Here is a 19705-nt window from a genome sequence, read left to right on the forward strand (position 1 = left end):
AAGGTAAAAACAGCAAGATATACAGATGGCATGCACTGAGGGAGCTATCCCCAAGGAAGGACTTCCTTGAGCTACAAAACTCCTAAGTGAGCCTGAACCATGTTAAAATGTAATTCAGAAATATTTATTAAAACAAAAATAGAATACAACATAGCTAATGTTAATTTGTGGTATTCTAAGTCACTATGTATTGCAGGGATGCTTTTCTTTTTGAGTTTGAAATCTCTGATACCAGATTGTGTGTGTGTGTGTGTGTATGTGTGTGTGTATGTGTTGGTGAGGCGATTGGGGTTAAGTGACTTGCCCAGAGTCACACAGCTAGTAAGTGTCAAGTGTCTAAGGCCAGATTTGAACTCAGATCCCCCTGAATCCAGGGCTGGTGCTCTATCCACTGTGCCACCTAGCTGCCCCACCAGATTGTATATTAAGGCCAAAAGGTGAATGTTGACACATTGTGTTTATAACCTCAGTATGAGACCTTGGAAAATAAGAGGAGAGTCTGATATAGTAAAGTAGTAGATGAATTTATTTAGTACCTGAGCTAGTACTTACACTTGTCATCTCTGAGACCTTGGGCAAATCACTTCAAGTCTACCTCAGTTCTCTCATCTATAAAATATTACAATCTTTAGAATGTAAGCTCCTTGAGGGCAGGGATTGTTTCTTATCTATCTTTGTATTTCCATTGCTTAGTTTAGTTCCTGGCACATAACAGGTGCTTAGTAAACCCTTCCTGTAGGGATACTTGTACCATCCAGCTGATGTGGGTGCTGTGAAGAATACTGATAAGCCTTAAAGCAGGGGTTCTCAACCTGAGGTGTGTAAACTCCTTAAAAAATATTTAACTATATTTTCATTGGTTTCACTTGTAATCTTGTCTTCATTTAAAAGAAACACACAACATTATTCTGAAAATGAGTTAGACAGGCTTTTGCGGCCTGACAGATGTGTGCTGTGCCATGGAAGAAAGGTTAAGAACCCCTGCCTTAAAGCATTGTACAAATAAGTTATTAACACTTGCTCAAATTTAAGCAACTTCAAGTTATAGAGTTCTGATCTCAGTTAAAGGCCTACAAGGTGCTTGGGGATAGAGAGGCCAAAGGAAAAACTCTGTCCCCCAGAAATTTACAACATGAAACCAGATAATCTCTTTGCTGACTTTTCAGTCTTGCATCTCCAACTGCCTGTGAGACATCTCAAATTGGTTGTCCCGGAGACATCTTTTTTTTTTCCAGGGAAGTGAGGGTTAAGTGACTTGCCCAGGGTCACACAGCTAGTAAATGCCAAGTGTCTAAGGTCAGATTTGAACTCAGGTCCTCCTGAATCCAGGGCTGGTGCTTTATCCACTGTACCACTTAGCTGCCCCTGTCCAGTAGAAATCTTAAACTCAACATGTCCAAAATTGAACTCATCATCTTTTCCCCTAAGTCCTTCCACCTCCTGCCTTTCCTGTTACTATAGAGGACAACACCATCCTCCCAATCCCTCAGGCTTGAAATCTTGGAGTCATCCTTGACTCCTCGCTATGGCTCGCCTTTCATATCTAATCTGTTACCAGAACCTGTCAATTTCACCTTTGCAACATCTCATGTAATAATAATTTCATAATTATTATAACTATTATTATAAACCTCCATCTCTCCTCTAGTTCAGGACCTCATCACCTCACACCTGCACTTTTGCAGTAACCTGCTGGTTGGTCTGCCCATTTCAAGTCTCTCCCTGCTCCAATGCATCATCTTCCATTCAGCCACTACCTAAAGAGCAGATCTGATCGTGTCACTCCCCAACTCAGTAAACACCAGTGGTGTCTTATCTCCTCTAGGATCAAATATAAAATGCTCTGTTTGGCATCCACAGTCCTTCATATCCTAGCCCCCTCCTATTTTCCAGTCTTCTTATTTCTTATTACTCACAACCTCCTCTGTGATCCAATGACAGGGGTCGTCTCCTGGCTGTTTCACTAGCAAGACACTCTTATTGCTCTGCTCTGGGCATTTTCTCTGACTATCCCCCATGCCTGGAACTTCTCCCTCCTCAACTCTGCCTGCTGACTTGGATGACTTCCTTTAGGTCTCAACCAAAATCGCTTTTTTTGCAGGAAAGTTTTCCCAACTTTAATTTTAGTGCCTTCCTTCTGTTATTTCTTATTTATCCTGCATATAGCTCGCCTTGTATATATTTGTTTGAATATTGTCCCCCACCCCCATTAGATTGTAAGCCTTGAGGGCAGGGATTGTTTCTTATCTATCTTCCTATCTCCATTGCTTAGTTGAGTCCCTGGCACATAACAGGTGCTTAATGTTCATTGATAAAAATAAATATAAAATAATCTGAGGTGAGAAAGTCAAAGTGTGCTGGAACTAGTTCTAATAGGCTCTGGGGACCAATTGTTAAATTTTCAGTGTAAGCATTTATACCTCAGAAATTGGTAAATGCTACAAATCGGGGCATTGTTCGGTTTTGGTTTTGGTTTTTTACTGCCTAGCCATGTGATAGAAAAAATGTTAAAAATGCAGATTAAAATTAAAAGTGTCACGCATGCAGAATTGGTTCCCACCCCACCCCCAACCCCCAGAGAACTGGTTATTAGACATTTACCAACATACCACTGAAGAGAACAGTAACAACGAGGGGAAATAGAAAAGGTGGAGGGGCACCTGGGTAAAAACCTTGAAGAAAGCTAAGAATTTTAGGTAGTAAAGGTGAAGAGAGTATTACAAGTATAGGGTAATACTTTGTACAAGAATATAAGGACTTATGAAATGCTGTCAGGTTGGATTGTAGAGTCTGGAAGAGGGAATTATATGAAATATTCCTAGTAAGAAAGGATGGAGCCCAAATTGGAAGGACTTTAAATGTCAGGCTTAAAATCTTGCATTTTATCCTAGATGTTCACTAAAGTTTCTTAATCAGGGAAGTATCAGGATCAAACTAGAAGCTGTGTGAAAGGTGAATTGGAAAAGAGAGACTAAGAATCAGGGAAGCAAATTAGATGGCTATTATAGGAGCCCAGAAAAGGTGTCATGAGATCTGAAGGAGGTAGTATCAGTGGGGGTTAAGAGAAGGGATCAAGTGTAAGAGTTACTGAAGTAGTAACGTGTCAACTGATGGGATAAGGCAGGAAGAGTGAGGGAAATGCCTGATGACAACGATATGAACTTAGAAGATTGGAAAAAAGGTTAACCTTCAATAAAAGAAAGGAAAATTCAGAGGAAGAGTCTCAAAGGGTACTAATTTTCCAAAATAGTAGCTAAGAAATGGCACTTGATAGGCCCACTGCAAGTACTTAAAGATGGGTTGCTGCTGCTAAATAAGTCTGATGCTACCATAGCCCCTTTCTCTAAGAACATAGGGGTAGCCTGAGTCTCTATTTTCAAGGTAACAAGCCATCCTTTCTTATCTTCATTTTCAAAAAATACTGATTTAACTAAGGTCTTTCTGACCTTAGGGACAAGAACAAAATGTGAGTCATCTCAGTTCCAGTGCAGTAATGGCCGCTGTATTACTTTATTGTGGAAATGTGATGGTGACGAAGACTGTAGCGATGGCAGTGATGAGAGTTCATGTGGTAAGTAGTTTCAGAATCTGCTGAATGCTTTCCTCCTTTTCAAATCACTGAAACTTGATATTTCACTGAAAAATCATTTCCTGACTGTTTGTTTTATAAGATTACTAAAGCCATTAGACCAGGATATTTTAGGACTTTCCTTGAGCTTAAAACTTATATTAAAAGATAAACAATTATTGGAATTACTAATGGTAGATAAATGTCCCCAGAAGTTGTCTTAAAATCAATTGAGATTAGCATACTTTGAGTAAGAAGGTAAAAGATAAACTTTTGATCAAAAATGAAGGGCATGACTCCTCTCAGATATGCTTCTTCCCTTTCTCCCTAACTTCACATTAATCCTCTAGTTTATAAGTATCTATTATAGGAAATGTGTTCAGGGAAACACTCTAGTCTGGACTATGACTTTGATTTGCCCTCAGCTCCTACCATAGAAAATCAATGTCATAATAATGTCTAATCCACAGGCTATGAGTAGAGTTAGAAAAGAACTACAGATTATAGATTTAGAAGCCAACTAGTTGAATTCATTTTTTACAAATGAAGAAACTGAGGCATAGAGAGGTTAAATGACTTACTCAAGGTCACACAAGTAGTGACAGAAACAGAATTTTATCCCAGGTTCTCAGCTCCAAGGCCAGTTCTCTTTCCACTTTACTATTCTACTTATGAAGAAGACACAGTCTCATTAAACTAGTTCTCAAACTTCTCTCAATCCCTAGATTAGTCCTTAGCCTTCTATCAGTCTCTAAATCCCGAGAAAGGTAGAATTTTTACATGTTAACTTAAAGAAGCATCTTCTGTCATCATAATCTCCCTTGGTAACAAGTCCCATTCCCTGAGCGAAGTCAGATTTTGTAGCCACTTCCTTTGTGAGACAGGAGAGCCTGCAGAATTCCAAACTTTACCTTTTGACAGCTATAAATATAGTTATAATAACTTGGCTCCAAATAATAATTGGAGGAAGCTAATGAATTAGAAGTATATAAAATGGAATGAGAAATAACAGTTCTTCACATTTTAACAAATACTCATCATCCATATCCAATATACTTTGCTTGGTGAGAGTAAGATTAGGTATGGTGGTCTGGGCTCTTATACCCATAGTTCCAGTTAGTCTTATTCTTCTGTTTATAATCCTCATAAGAAATATTATGAGTTTGGAAGAGGGAAAGATCATTACTGGTTGGGGTGGGGGAGAAAATAGGGAAGACTGTTCTAATATTCCTTCTGCTTATCCTTTGTTACTAGCAACTCCCATGATCAATATACTCCAAGGTAATATTCCACAGCCACATTATTCACTTGACATTAACCTTATCCCTATCTGGAATGGGTTTGTATGACCTTGACAAATCCTTTAATCTCCTTAGTTATAAAATAGGAGTGAGGAAGCACACGAATCCAGTTCTAATATTTCATTTCAGAGAGGTGACTACTCACAGGTCTGCTACATGACCTCCAATTGCCCAAAGGTAATTAGATAGTGATATGAAATTTTAAAAATTCCTTGCCATCCAAAGAAATCCATCTTGGAGCAACTTTAGTTCTCATTTCTCAGTTTGACTATACTGTGGCTTAAAGGAATTCCACTTCTGTCTATTAGTTCTGTAGCAGGTTGTTATCTGGAAGAAAAGTCACTGTCCCTGTGAGTGAAAGTCACTGGCATATTTTTTTTACTCTTGTGGAGATAGAGCCATAAATGATCTCAATTCAACCCTAAACTGAAAAACTGAAGTCCCTTTGTTCATCCATGTAGAATGCATACACAACAACAATTTATCCATTAAGCAGCTCAATTTACATAATGTGAGCCCTTTCTATATTTACACAGAACTATTGTAGGTAGAATATGGTAGATATGCCCCTACTGTTCAAAGAGCTTATCTAAAATGTGTCTTCTCTCTCTCAAAGAATAAAAAGCCTGGATTTGGTCAAGATCCAAAATCTTCTTGCCTGGACTACCCATAGGAGGTCAGGAAGGTTTTATTAAGATCAGTTATATGGGAAGGTTTATGGTGGTAGAACTTAACATTGGCCTTGAGGGACAGGCTTTAGGTAGTTTAGAAAAGGAACTCATATGTAGTTTAATGATAAAACTTCAGTATTTATGTCCTCTTACTTAAAAAGCTCAAGGGTTGAATTAGAATAGAATTTCTAGAATACAGTTTTGATTCTAAAAAATAAACTGCCTTGGTACTGTTACCCACAAACTACAAAATAATTGATCTAGATAAGATTGGTGCACCATTTCTAAAATCTGTTAAACCAGAATAAAAAGACTCTTTCCTCTCTCACCATCTAAATCCTATCATTCAAGGACCAACTTAACTCCTCTTAATGTACCTAGGCAACAGCATTCCTAAACTCTTCATTTGATATTTTGTCATAGAAGTACCAATTGTCCTCTCCTCCAGATGAATTCACTTTATTCAAACTTGAGTTCCTTGTATGGCCACATCTAAGATTAGCTCTGAAGGAATTAAGTTGGTGGAGGTCTGTTAAGAGTCTGCTTTATGGAGGCAGCTAGGTGGCACAGTGGATAAAGCACTGGCCCTGGATTCAAGAGGACCTGAGTTCAAATCTGGCCTCAGACACTTGACACTTACTAGCTGTGTGACCCTGGGCAAGTCACTTAACCCTTATTGCCTCACCAAAAAAAAGTCTGCTTTATACTGTAGTGGTATGTGCTGATATGTGCCCTCAGACAGTTACAAGTACATCAGTAGTATTGAGAGGAGAAGGACCACTTACCAAGAAGAGGAGAAGTTTAATGAGAATTCTATCTGTAGATAAATCATGGGGGATTTAGACTTAAGGGTGGGAAAGGAAATAATAGATGAGAAAGCCCTGACTGGGGAATAACCACAAGTCCCATTATCTGTTTTCCTTGGCTCCACTAAAGGATATTAATAGCTGGAAAAACCCCATAGTATTAACTGCCTTATCTAGTTTCTGAAGCCAGTGGTTTTTAGAAACTATTTGGATAAAGGCATGCTTATAAAATACAATTAAAATGGTGGCAATATGAATGTAAACAAAATAATTCTCACCAGAAGCAAAAGTTAGCATGGCATAATATAGAGGTGGCTTTGGTGTCACCAAGACCCAGGTTGAAGTTCTGCCCATCATATATAGTTTGTGGATCTGGGCAAAATATACATAACCTTGAACTTCCTTCTCTAAGGAGTTTTCAAAAAACTAGAAGTTGAGATGAATTGCTGATCTTTATTGGAAGTGGTATCTAACACTAGATAGACTGAAATCATAGGTAAAACAATAAGAAAATATAAATTCCAGTCCAATATAATCATGCTATTAAAGTTAAAGCACATTTCCATCCTTTTAAGAGTCATTCAACTATGGAAATAGAACATTGGTCACAATCATTCTCTTGGATTTGGCTGTTTTAGAGAAATGTACTTTGGGTATTTGGGAAGTGTTGGCCAAAACACTGGGATTTTTTTCCCCTCCTTTCCTGGGTCAAATTATGATTTGTAGCAATCTGGCCAGGGCCCTTCTGTTTAAATCAAAAAATGCCTAATTTATTATTTCACATAAAAAAAGTGGAAGTAATTTTTAGCCTCATCTGATGTGACCCATTCATCTTGAGGATTTTCTATGCTCTGTAGATCTCCCCTTTAAAAAAACAAAACATAACATAAACAATTTGCTATACTATAATATCTTGGGATGATTTGTGACCAATTATAAATTGATTTTTTTAGCAATGGATGTTCTAATTCTCCAACTCATAGGAGAATCTCTTATATTAGAGCCTCACTGGAGATATTTTCTCTCTTTTCCTCTTCTGGGGAGGTTTGGTTTCCAATATCTTCATGTGGCAATTTTCCACAGGACCAAACATTGTTAGGAATAACACCTGCTATACCCAAAGATAAGAGTGACCCTTGAATATTGGCACTTACCAGTTTAGAACAACATGTAGCCACAATACGGATTTATTTGGCTGACTTGGAAACCTTGGCATTAAAGAGATTAAAATATAGTTTTCCAGTGAGGCTACTTGTACTTGAGCAAACAAATGAAATATTGGATAAGTTTGACACAAACCCTGTAACTGAATATAAAATGTTATTTGTAGTGAAGAAGACATGTGCTGAGTCTGACTTTGTGTGCAATAATGGCCAGTGTGTACCGAACAGATGGCAGTGTGATGGGGACCCAGACTGTGAAGATGGATCTGATGAAAGGCCAGAGCAATGCAGTAAGTGTTGTTACTTGGTTGGCTAACTTGCCAAGGTGACAATGTTCTTATGACCACTATTTAGAGCTTATAAATGAAGATTAAGGGAGTATACTATAGCTATCTTCAAGTACTTGAAGGGCTGTCACATAATAGGGATTAGGCTTTTTCATTCGCCCTAAGAAGGCAGAACTAGAAATAATACAGAGATTTTATTTGTGGCTGGATGTAAGAAAAAGCTTGCTTGAAAGCCTTAGCCATACCCTCCCCACAAAGAATGGAATGGAATGGATTGCCTCAGGAAGTAAAGGCTGCTATCTTGTTGAAGGCTTCCAAGCAAAGACTGGATGACCTTATTGGGAATGTTAAAGGAAACTTCAGTCAGTTATGGGTTAAATTAGATGGCTCTGAAGTTTCTTCTAACACTGGAAGGATAACTTCCATTGTGTGGTGTGCTTTCAACTTGGGGACTGCATTGACTAGGAAAGTTCTTTCTACTTTGTCATGGTAGAGTTAAGTTTTGCTTCTGAGATTTAGTGTTTGGTGTAATCCTTTCTCCCTCTGTTTCACAAACCAACCTCCCACTGACAAGATCTTTAAGGATCTTCATTATCCAGGAAGCAGTTATTGACATAGGTCATTGATTAATCTCAATACAAGTAATTTGACAATTTTTCCCCCACTTCAATTTGTGAGCCTCTGGCTAAACTAAAGTTCTCTTGGGTAGTTATATGTAGTGTTGAATATTCCAATTGCTGCCTCAAGCCCTTTGAGCCTATTGAGAACTCATTGACTAGGTGCATAAATTGCCCACATGGTCTTGATCATGATTACTCTATAAAAATGGTACTTAATCCTGAAAGCTTTCAACATTCCATATCCTACAGTGAACAAAGTGAAGTAGTAGGCATTCCTTAAAAGTATATTTAAAAAATTGAGGACCTGTGTTCCTTGTCTTTCTAAGTATCTCTCTAGATGAAGAAACATGACTTGCAAGACAACTTGCAAATGAGTGAAAACTAAAATACTATAGCTAAAGGTAAACTTACAAATATTATATATACATATATGTGTATATATACATATTAATAAGAGGAGCAACTCTAAGTCTGATATTTCATTTACTTTAATGAAGGGGCCATAATTTAAATGGTGTTTAAATTATTTGTCAGGGACAGAGAAAACATAGAAATAAAATTAACTTGTTTAAGCAAGTATTAATGATGTGAGTTGCCACTTTCAAACATACAATTGACTTGTGAATTATTTCTTAATTTTAAATCCTGGTTTACCTTCCACTCTTTGTCTGCTGTGTTCAAGAAACAAACTAAATTGAGCAAAACCCATTTATTCCGATTGTAATGCATAATCTAGAAATCTAAAATCTTAGAATGCCCAATGTTATTTCCTTCCATTGGTTCAGAGAGTACCTTTCAGATCACATTCTAACAGTTGAAATTTGACTAAGTTCTGTAAGGAATTTAAAAATGAGTCTTCTCTTCCCTTCTTTCCTCCCCCAATTTTAATAGAGGGGGGCAGGAATGCTTCTAAAAGAAAAATCATAATTCTTTATATGGAAAGGTAGGGGAAATGGGGATTAGTCTGAAGAACTTTGCTTAGAGAAATTTTGGGGTCAGAATGCAAAATCTTGGAAACTTATAAGAAATAGACTAACAAAGAACACTGATAGAGGGTATAACATCTATTTGGTTAGATCATGACTTCTGCCTGCCTTAATTTCTTCCTCTGTAAAATGGGAATAATAGCATCACCTAACCCTTGAGATTGAGAAGATGAAGTGAAATTAGATTTGTAAAGCACTTTACAAACCTTAAAGTGCTATATAAATGCTTACTATTGTTGTTGTTTATTTTAAAACTATAAAGTACTTTATTCTTCTGATCTACTTAGGGAAAGAGTGAGGGAAAATTACCTGCCCAGTGTCATATAGAGATTAGAACCCAAAACTTGACCCCAAATTCAGAAATCTCTACTATATCATATTACTTCCCCATGAGACAAGGAAATAACAGGAAGCAAGTAGTTTGAATTAATAGGCCTTGAAGCTATCAGTCATCTAGAAATTACTTGAAGGGTTTGAAGTAAGCCTTTTGGCCTTGGTCATCAAATGTATCAGGGTCCCAAGGAATAACACTGGGAATAAGCCCCCAGACCTCAGATGGAACAGTCAGTTTCATAAGCATGTTCTTCCGATGGCTGGATCGTGAACATCACCAGTCCCAAGCAACTCAGAATAATCTTCCTCAGCACCTTGTATCACTTATCACAGTTCTGAGGTTCCTTTGAGACTGTGTGTCCTCAACAGATATGAGAACCTGCCGAATAAATGAGATCAGCTGCGGTGTCCGATCAACTCAGTGTATCCCAGTGTCCTGGAAGTGTGACGGTGAAAACGACTGTGACAGTGGAGAAGATGAAGAAAACTGTGGTAAGAAGATACAAGTAGTGAATCCGTTGAATGGCTCCTCCTAAGGATTCTTTGCTGAAGGGACAAAAAGCTGTGACTGAAACAGCTTGACTCACTTCAGTGACTCACTCTTGGCTGTTGATGTAAGAGTAAGAATGCAGATTTTCTGATGAGCAATTTTAACACCCCCTTTTTAAAAGCTCTTTGAGGTTTTTTTATTACTATTAAGAATGCCCCTAGATCTATCAACTAATACATCCCCAATGCTCCTAGAGTCAGAGGATGATGGGGAAAGAAATAGATCTGAGGTGGACCACTACCAAGTTGGAAATGAAAACTGCCTTGCCTGCTCTATTGTCAACACCTATGTACTCCTAACCTAAACCCAGTCAAGCCAGAATTGGGGGTTGGGCAACCAACAGTTCTTTCCTATTCCAAATACAAAAATTTCCACCTCTTTGAACCTGACTGTGACTTAAAATTTGCCAACTTGGCCTTAGTTTCTCTTTTTTCTAGGAGAATCTCAGTCTCTGACTTCTTCTCTCTCGCTTGCCTGGCACAGAGTATGGTGGTAAACCTGTTTCCTTGATGGCAGGCGACCAAAGCAAACTAACTTTGACAGTGTCTTCTCTTCTAGGCCCCTGGCCACCACCTCTTCAGGTTCCCTTTCCCTGAGGCTTTCCAATGAATTCTCATTCATTTGCCTAGCTTCTCTTCCTCTTTCACCCTTCTGCCTCTGAAAATGTGTAGTGACATGCTATATGTTAAAGGTGAGGTTGTGAGGGAAACTTTAGGTTGTATAAACATTGTCTTAATCAACTTTGATTCCCTCTTTAAGGAGGATCCCAAGCTCTTCGACCGTACAACAAATCTAAGAGGTCTTTTTCATTCTGGCTGAAGGTAAACAAGTGCTAGGCATTAGTAATAGGAATACCAATCTTTTTTACAAGTAGATTAGAAGGCTTCTGGGGTTAAAGCAACTGCACCTAGTCCAATGAGTTTGTTCTCCAATTCATTCCTGGAGTCAAGTTTAATGCTTCATTGTGAACTTATGTTAGAAAGTCACATAGCTACCAGATGTTTCCCTTTTGAAAAAAAAAAAAAAGGACTTTGCTTCCCAAGAGAGCTGTGGTTTCCACACTATTTCTTATAACTATATAAAGCTGTAGCCTATAAGCACTTGCATTTTTATCTGGCTTAAGTTCCTGAAAAATGAACTAGTCTTATAACCAGGATTAACATGCTTTTTTTAGGCCTAAGGATGATAATGCAGTCCTGGATTCTGCTAATGTTGGCTTTCTAAAAATTGAGAGGGTTATATGTTAGTACTTGCTTCCTGGCCTAATAATAAGATTTAGAGATTAGAAAGGGAGTATGAGTGGCCATCCACTCTATACTTTCTCCTCCATTAGGTAAGAGAAGATTGGACAAATAATCCCATCTGTATAGCATTTCGCTTTTCTGAGTGTTTTTATTCTCAATATCTCCATGTTGCAGTAGTACAAGTATTCTTATTTGATAGAAGATGGCACAAAGACTAAGAGGTCAAATCGACCTGCCTCTCTACATAGATTGTAAACATCAGTGCTGAAACTAACCCATTTCTCTCACTCTTTTGTTTTTGCTTTTGTGGGATTTTTTTGTTGTTTTGTTTTTTTGTGGGGCAATGGGGGTTAAGTGACTTGCCCAGGGTCACACAGCTAGTAAGTGTCAAGTGTCTGAGGTCCGATTTGAACTCAGGTCCTCCTGAATCCAGGGCCGGTGCTTTATCCACTGCTCCACCTAGCTGCCCCCATTTCTCTCACTCCTAATTCCAATGCCCTTTGATACCATACTGCTCATTGTTACCATTGTTTAGATTCATAGATTTGGAACTGCAAGGGACCTCAGAGACCATCTAGTCTAACCTGCTCATTTTATAGGCAACTGAGGCCCAGTTAGGTGACTTGCCTCAATCACACAAATTTGAATGTCATATCTGACACTTTGTTATTTCTATCTAACTCTAAAAGCTACACCACAATGCAGATAAATTAATTTTTATATTATCTCTTTTCCGATTAAACATTTATTTTATTTCACTCCTCCAAATAAAACAAAAGAGAAATACTTTATACCAAATACGCAAAGTCAAAAAGAGAAAATGCCTACATCGGCCATGTCCAATAATATATCTCATTTTGTCAAGTTGGTCAGTCCCCTAGAATTGTAATTGATCAGAATTCTTAAGGCTTTCAAGGTTGTTTTTTTATTCATAATGTTGAATGGATGATTGTTGAATGAATAAAATTTTTTCCTCACTTCACTCTGCATCAGTTCAGTCCCAGGTTTTTCTGAAACCATCCATTTTGTCATTTCTTATAGCACAATAATATTCTATTGTATTCATGTGTCTTAGGTTGTTCTTCCATTCCGTAAATGATGGGTATCCCATTAGTTTCCAGTTCTTTGCTATGATAAAGACCTACTATAAATATTTCCGTAAATATGGGTTCTTCTAGTCTTTCTTTGATCTTTTTTCTGTGATATAGATTAAGGAATGTTATTGAGGGGTCAAAGACTATGCCCAATTAGTGACTTTGAGGCATAGCTCCAACAACATGCTTTCCACAATGGCTACAACAATTCATAGTTCCACCAGTGGTGAATTACTGTGCCTGTTTTCTTACAACTCCAAGCAACTGTCATTTTCCATTTTTTGTCTTTGACAATCTGATGAGTTTAAGGGAGTTATTTTGGAGAAACTTTTTTTTCCTAAAAGCATTGGTACTACAGGCACATGGAATTCATGATTATATAAGGAGTTGACTATGACGAGAAGACCTACTCATGGAAGTAAACCTGCATACACCCTCATTGTGGTTTTGTTTTTGTTTTTGCAGGGCAGTGAGGGTTAAGTGATTTGCCCAGGGTCACACAGCTAGTAAGTGTCAGGTGTCTGAGGTTGGATTTGAACTCAGGTCCTCCTGAATCCAAGGCCGGTGCTTTTCCACTGCACCACATAGCTGCCCCTACCCTCATTGTTAAACCTCTAAATTCTAACAACTTAATGCTTGCCTTATCTTAGAAAGAAAATGGCAGTTCATAATAATACATGGGTTTATTCTAAAGAGAACAGGTCTATGTCCTTCCATCTTTCCACAGTTCTTTTCTCATTTCATCCACTTTCCTAGAAGCTTTCCTAACACTTATCCCTGTTGACTAGTACTATAGAAACTTGACTGAATATTACTTATAGTAATAAACAGAAATTATTCTAGCTTTTGAATTCTGATGTGACTCTAGATCTTGATGTTTATAATTTTTCTGGAGGGGATAATAAAGTCATTTAAATGTTGATTTGGGATCATTCCATTTTTCTCTTAGGCAATGTAACTTGTAGTCCAGAAGAATTTACTTGTTCCAGTGGTCGTTGCATCTCTAAAAACTTTGTCTGCAATGGTCAGGATGATTGTAGTGATGGCAGTGATGAATTAGACTGTGCTCCTCCTACATGTGGTGCCCATGAGTTCCAGTGCAGCACTTCTTCCTGTATCCCCATCAGTTGGGTATGTGATGATGATGCTGATTGCTCTGACCAGTCTGATGAGTCCCTTGAGCAGTGTGGACGCCAGCCAGTGCCTCATGAAAAGTGTCCAGCCAGTGAGATCCAGTGTGGTTCAGGGGAGTGTATCCATATGAAGTGGCGCTGTGATGGGGACCCTGACTGCAAAGATGGAAGTGATGAGATAAACTGTCGTAAGTAGTTTCATTGTTATCTTGGCTCTCAACAGGTCCACCTTAAAACCAAACTTGATGGAGCACACTTCACTAGCTATCCTGATGGGATACCTTGTCAACTAAAGGCATTTCTTTCCTTTTTCCTAGCTTCTCGAACATGCCGACCTGACCAGTTTGAATGTGAAGATGGCAACTGTATTCATGGCAGCAGACAGTGCAATGGGGTCAGAGACTGTATAGATGGCACAGATGAAATCAATTGCAAAAATGGTAAGCATCATGATGCTCTCTTCACAGCCAGGTGAAATGGTAATGGAGCTTTCTAATGGGTATTCTCTTCTGTCTATTTGGATTACATGTAGCCAATCAGTGTTCTGGACCTGGAAAATTCAAGTGTAGAAGTGGGGAATGCATAGACATCAGCAAAGTGTGCAACCAGCAACAAGACTGCAAGGACTGGAGTGATGAACCCCTGAAGGAATGCAGTAAGTGAAAGTGTTCAAGGAGCTAGATGGAAGTGCAGAGAAACTTTAAAGTTGATTAGCTTTGATGGAGCAAGTCTTTCTGAAATATCTCAGGGGGGACCCATAACGATTTACTTTTATTGCTGCTGTTTGGCTCTAAATTATACTTTCCCTAGTGTCTGGTAAAAATACCACTTATGAACTAGGTTAGTAAATTCTTGGTTGTTAGCCAACAGCTGGTTTTCATGGATCTTATGTAAAGGAGGGATCAAATTCCTGGTTTCTTCTCCTTTCCCTTTCCATTCTCCCTTTGCTAGAAATACCTCTTGGCTACCACTATTTGCTATGGAACACATGAGGACACAATTTTTCATCAAAAAATACATATTCCTATAAAGTAAGATGTAATCGTAGGGGCAAATTACAAGGAGAAATGAAGACTTCTCTCCTGTCCAATACCCTTACCATTTTTACTTGTAGCACTTTCATATTCTAATGTATACATCTTCTCTCCCTCTCCCCCCCACCCCGCTTTTGATTTTTTTTTGGTGAGGCAATTGGGGTTAAGTGACTTGCCCAGGGTCACACAGCTAGTAAGTGTCAAGTGTCTGAGGCTGGATTTGAACTCCAGTCCTCCTGACTCCAGGGCTGGTTCTCTATCCACTGAGCCACCTAACTGCCCCTCTCTCTTTAAAAAAAAAAAATTTTTTTTATTCAAAGTTTTGAGTTTAAAATTCTATTCCTCCCTCCTCTCCACCCCCCTGCCCTGCTTGAGATGGTAACCAATAAGATATAGGTGTGTGTGTGTGTGTGTGTATGTGTGCAACTATACACATCTTATCTATAGCCTTACCCTCAGTGAACTTACTTAAAAAAGCACTCTCTGGGGACAGCTAGGTGGCGCAGTGGATAGAGCACTGGCCCTGGATTCAGGAGTACCTGAGTTCAAATCCAGCCTCAGACACTTGACACTTACTAGCTGTGTGACCTTGGGCAAGTCACTTAACCCTCATTGCCCAACCAAAAAAAAAAGAAATAAAAGAAAGAAATCTCTGCCCTTAAACGTGCTTAAAATCTCAAATGGCTCTCGAAGCAGCCACTCAAATACTTGCATGAAGAAATTCAGATTGATCATTAGGAAAAATTTGATTTTGAAAATAATTGCCTGGACCAATGGTTAACTGAACAATACCAACAAAAAGGTATAGCCCAAATTCTTGTTTGTTTTTCCCTCCAGATGTAAATGAATGTTTGGTTAACAATGGTGGATGCTCGCATATCTGCAAAGACCTCATTATAGGTTATGAATGTGACTGCGCTGCTGGGTTTGAACTGATAGATAGGAAGACATGCGGTGGTAAGATTCCCAAAATCTACCTTTTCAAGGGGCTTGAAAAAGACAAGGTATAAGTAGTAAGGAGTAGGAACAGCAAGACTAATTCTAAATTTCCCTCCTAGATATTGATGAATGCCAAAATCCTGGAATCTGCAGTCAAATTTGTATCAACTTAAAAGGCGGTTACAAGTGTGAATGTAGTCGTGGCTATCAAATGGATCTTGCCACTGGAGTGTGCAAGGCAGTAGGTAAATGAAATTCGAAGTAGTGTTTTAATATAGATTACCTTTGTAAGCAAGTGCTTACAAAAGGTATGATTAGCATATATAAGTCCTAGCTTGACATTTTGCTTTGACTGCAATCTTATTTGAAAGCAGTAAGCTAGTAGGTTCAAATGGCAGGGGGGTCATAAACTAAGGTCCTACTATAAAAATAGCATGACATTTTCATCATAGCATGGAGGTGACCCTGGATTTTTCCAGGCTATGCCAGCAAAGTGTAAACTTCATCATATTTCACTAACATGGAAGGATTTATAGAAGGGTCCTGGAGTACAAGAATGTGGAGAATCTCCTCACCAGTAAGCTGGAGAATGTTTTGGTTTTGAGTCTTTTTTTTTTTTTTGGCCACGGCAACTCAAGAATGTGTTCCCATCATATACAAATATGGTGGGCTGTTTCGAAAGAAGCCTTAACAGTTATTCTTCTTCCAGGTATCTTTCTGTGTTTGCTTTTGTTGGTGTGAATCTTGATTCAGTTAGTTTGAATTGAAGGAAGAATTAAAGGTTTGTTCTTGATTAGTCAACATTCTATTCAACTAAAATGGGAAAATCATAAGTGCTTGTGTTCTTAAAATAAATAAATAGGAAGTACTTGGAACTGAAGGCTGAATTGAAGTAAAAGGTGGTACTTAAAGTCTTCAATTTTATTTTGGCTTAGTATAGCCCTGTGGGAAAGAGATTCTTACAGTGAGGCTAAAGCCTAACTTTCTACTTTCAGGAAAGGAACCAAGCTTAATCTTCACTAATCGAAGGGACATCAGAAAAATTGGCCTGGAAAGGAAAGAATACATTCAACTTGTAGAGCAACTAAGAAATACCATAGCACTAGATGCTGACATAGCTGCCCAGAAGTTATTTTGGGCTGATCTAAGCCAAAAAGCAATCTTCAGGTAACTTGCCCTGTGGGTCATTTGGCCATATTGGAATAACTGGGTTCTATCACTGTTGGGATTGTTGGTAAGATAACTCCAAGTAAAAAAATTGATTTTAAAATGTTTTAGCATTCACATGATGTTGTACAATGTTTGGTTCTAAACCAGGATGCCATTTTGATTGCATAGAATAGGAGCAGGAAAGATAACTAGTTTAAAATGACCCATAAGTAGGAATGTGCTGGAACCAGCTCAAACTGGCTTGAGAGCCAATAGTAAACTTTTCAGTGTGAGCATTTATGCCTCAGAAATTGGCAAATGCTATATATCAGGGCTTGATATACTGTTTTATTCATTGTCCAGACTTGAGAAAGTGCTAATAATGTAGATTACACTTTAAAGTATGTATATGGGGGCAGCTAGGTGGCACAGTGGATAGAGCACCAGCCCTGGATTCAGGAGGACCTGAGTTCAAATCCAGCCTCAGACCCTTGACACTTACTAGCTGTGTAACCCTGGGCAAGTCACTTAACCCCAGTTGCCTCACAAAAAAAAAAAAGTATGTATATGCACTTTTTTCCTGGAGAGTCAGTTTTAACATTTACCAGCATACCATTGTCAATAAGGGTCAGAATATCAGTCTAACTTATATTTCTTACCCTTGCTAACCACTCTAAAAGTATACAGCAATAGCAGTGCTACAATTTCTTGTATTTATGGTATTAAGTTTCCAATAACCCCTTTTCAGCCGTTATCTGAAATTTGCATCAAAAAATTTGATTCAGACTCTTACTAATTAGTCATAGGTGGCTTGTCAATGACCCAGTGATAGCTTCTAGCAACAGATGTTCTGATGCCAAAATCTGAACTACAACATGGTGATATAGTCAATTTCAGGCAAAGACCTAGTATGAAGCTTTTAACCATCTGAAGGCATAAATGCCCTGTCAAATTCTCAAATCTCATGTGACCCTGTTCTGTTTCAGTGCCCCAATTGATGTTCGTGACAAAGTTGGTAGACATGTTAAAATGATCGACAATGTCTATAATCCTGCAGCCATTGCTGTTGACTGGGTGTACAAGAATATCTACTGGACTGATGTGGCTTCCAAGACAATTTCAGTGGCTACTTTAGATGGAACCAAGAGGAAGATCCTATTTAATTCTGATTTGCGAGAGCCTGCCTCCATAGCTGTGGACCCGTTGTCTGGGTTAGTTTCTAGGCATCTTTGTTAAGTTACCTGGAAGCTATAATGTAAAAGTAAAGTATGGTGACAACCAACAGCTCCATGATTCTTCTATCCATGGGCCTATGTAGCTCACAATCAGTTGGTTCCCAATGAGTTTAATAGCAAATATTACAATATCTTCAAAGGTAACCCAGGAAAGGCACTCAACTAAGCGGGCAGTTGATAAACTAATATTGGCTGGAAGTGTGCCAGGACTTTTGGCTCACATTTGTTATAACAAAGCTGAGTCGGTGCTATTAATTCTTAGCAAGTGGTTTCCTTCAGGTGCCCATCAACAACTTAGTTTTAAAACCATGGCTTGAGCCACTTATTACTCTTTGGTTCCTTTCATTGAAGCATGTTAAAAGTGTCTCCTACTTTTCCTAGCAACTGAAAGCCATAATTTCCCAAATTAAACACCTCTTATACTTCAAAATTCAGCCTTTTGAAAGCATGAAATTTATCCCTAGAGCATATCTCATAGATGAAAGATGATTAATTTATCATAACCCATTAATGACCCATACTTGTTTCATATGTAAACTTAAAGTACCAGCCTAAGTCTTGTCATAATAGTAGAATGTAAACTCTTAAGATAATTTCCCATAGAAGTTTAGCTCTTGCCATTTTGTAGCATTAATAATGTACAACTATCCACCTGTATAACTTTTATTCCAAAGAGTTTTTGGAGTTAGAATTTTTATCTTTAGACTTGTGGAAACAAATGGCAAGCCACCTTCATAGTATGTGATATTTGCCCCTTCCTATAGATAAGCTTCTGCCTATAGAAAGAACAGAGGGCCAAAGAAGTGACTTTTTTCAGGGATCACATAGCTGATGACATCTTAAACCAGGTTTTTTTCCCTTAAAATACACAATTAATTATGAAAGGCTTATCCACATGTTATTTGTGTTTTTAAAGGGAATACATGATCTGAAAGATTATATTTCACCTATATCTCCCTTATATTTAACCTTGATGAGTCTTAATATAATATCTAGGCAATTAATGTTAACCATTTATAAATTTTTAAAAATCTTACATTTCATTGTGCCTTCGATCCCCAAATACATAATGTAAATGTGTCACCAATCATATTAGGGAAATCGAGAATTATTCACTGAAATTAAACAGTCAACTTTTCAAGAATTAATCTAACTTATAATACATGAAACTGATAGCTGATGCTTTATAGGGGTGGTATCATAAATTTTGCTTACTAAACCAGTGATGTTTTTGGTTAACATTTTCTTTACAGCTTTGTTTACTGGTCAGACTGGGGCGAACCAGCTAAAATAGAAAAAGCAGGAATGAATGGACTTGACAGACGGCCACTGGTGACTGTAGACATTCAATGGCCTAATGGAATTACACTTGGTATGCCTCTTGAGTTTTTAACTCTTTGATTTAAGGTACTAAAACTAAGGTACAGCACACCAAAACAGATCTATCATTATAAATATATGTTTTTCCAAAAAATAAATAAATATATGTTTTTCTCTATCAAATTTGGACTAAAACTAAAACTTTCAGGTTTAAGACAAAGAAATTTGACCTGAGAAGAGTTGCCATAATCATATTGGTGTCCTGCTAGTTT

The 19705-nt window shown here is 38.0% G+C and overlaps 1 protein-coding gene across 1 annotated transcript in view; it reads left to right on the forward strand.

The window, feature by feature from the left end:
* VLDLR (very low density lipoprotein receptor) overlaps positions 1–19705 on the forward strand; it is a 46947-nt gene that overhangs the window by 15868 nt on the left and 11374 nt on the right. The window contains 11 exon segments of the mRNA XM_043975297.1: positions 3452–3571; positions 7677–7799; positions 10105–10227; positions 13573–13944; positions 14074–14196; positions 14289–14411; positions 15628–15747; positions 15849–15974; positions 16725–16896; positions 17865–18089; positions 19367–19485. Of these exon segments, the coding sequence (XP_043831232.1) occupies positions 3452–3571; positions 7677–7799; positions 10105–10227; positions 13573–13944; positions 14074–14196; positions 14289–14411; positions 15628–15747; positions 15849–15974; positions 16725–16896; positions 17865–18089; positions 19367–19485 (1746 nt within the window).

This window comes from Dromiciops gliroides, chromosome 1, assembly GCF_019393635.1.
Source record: "Dromiciops gliroides isolate mDroGli1 chromosome 1, mDroGli1.pri, whole genome shotgun sequence".
NCBI classification, from domain to species: domain Eukaryota; kingdom Metazoa; phylum Chordata; class Mammalia; order Microbiotheria; family Microbiotheriidae; genus Dromiciops; species Dromiciops gliroides.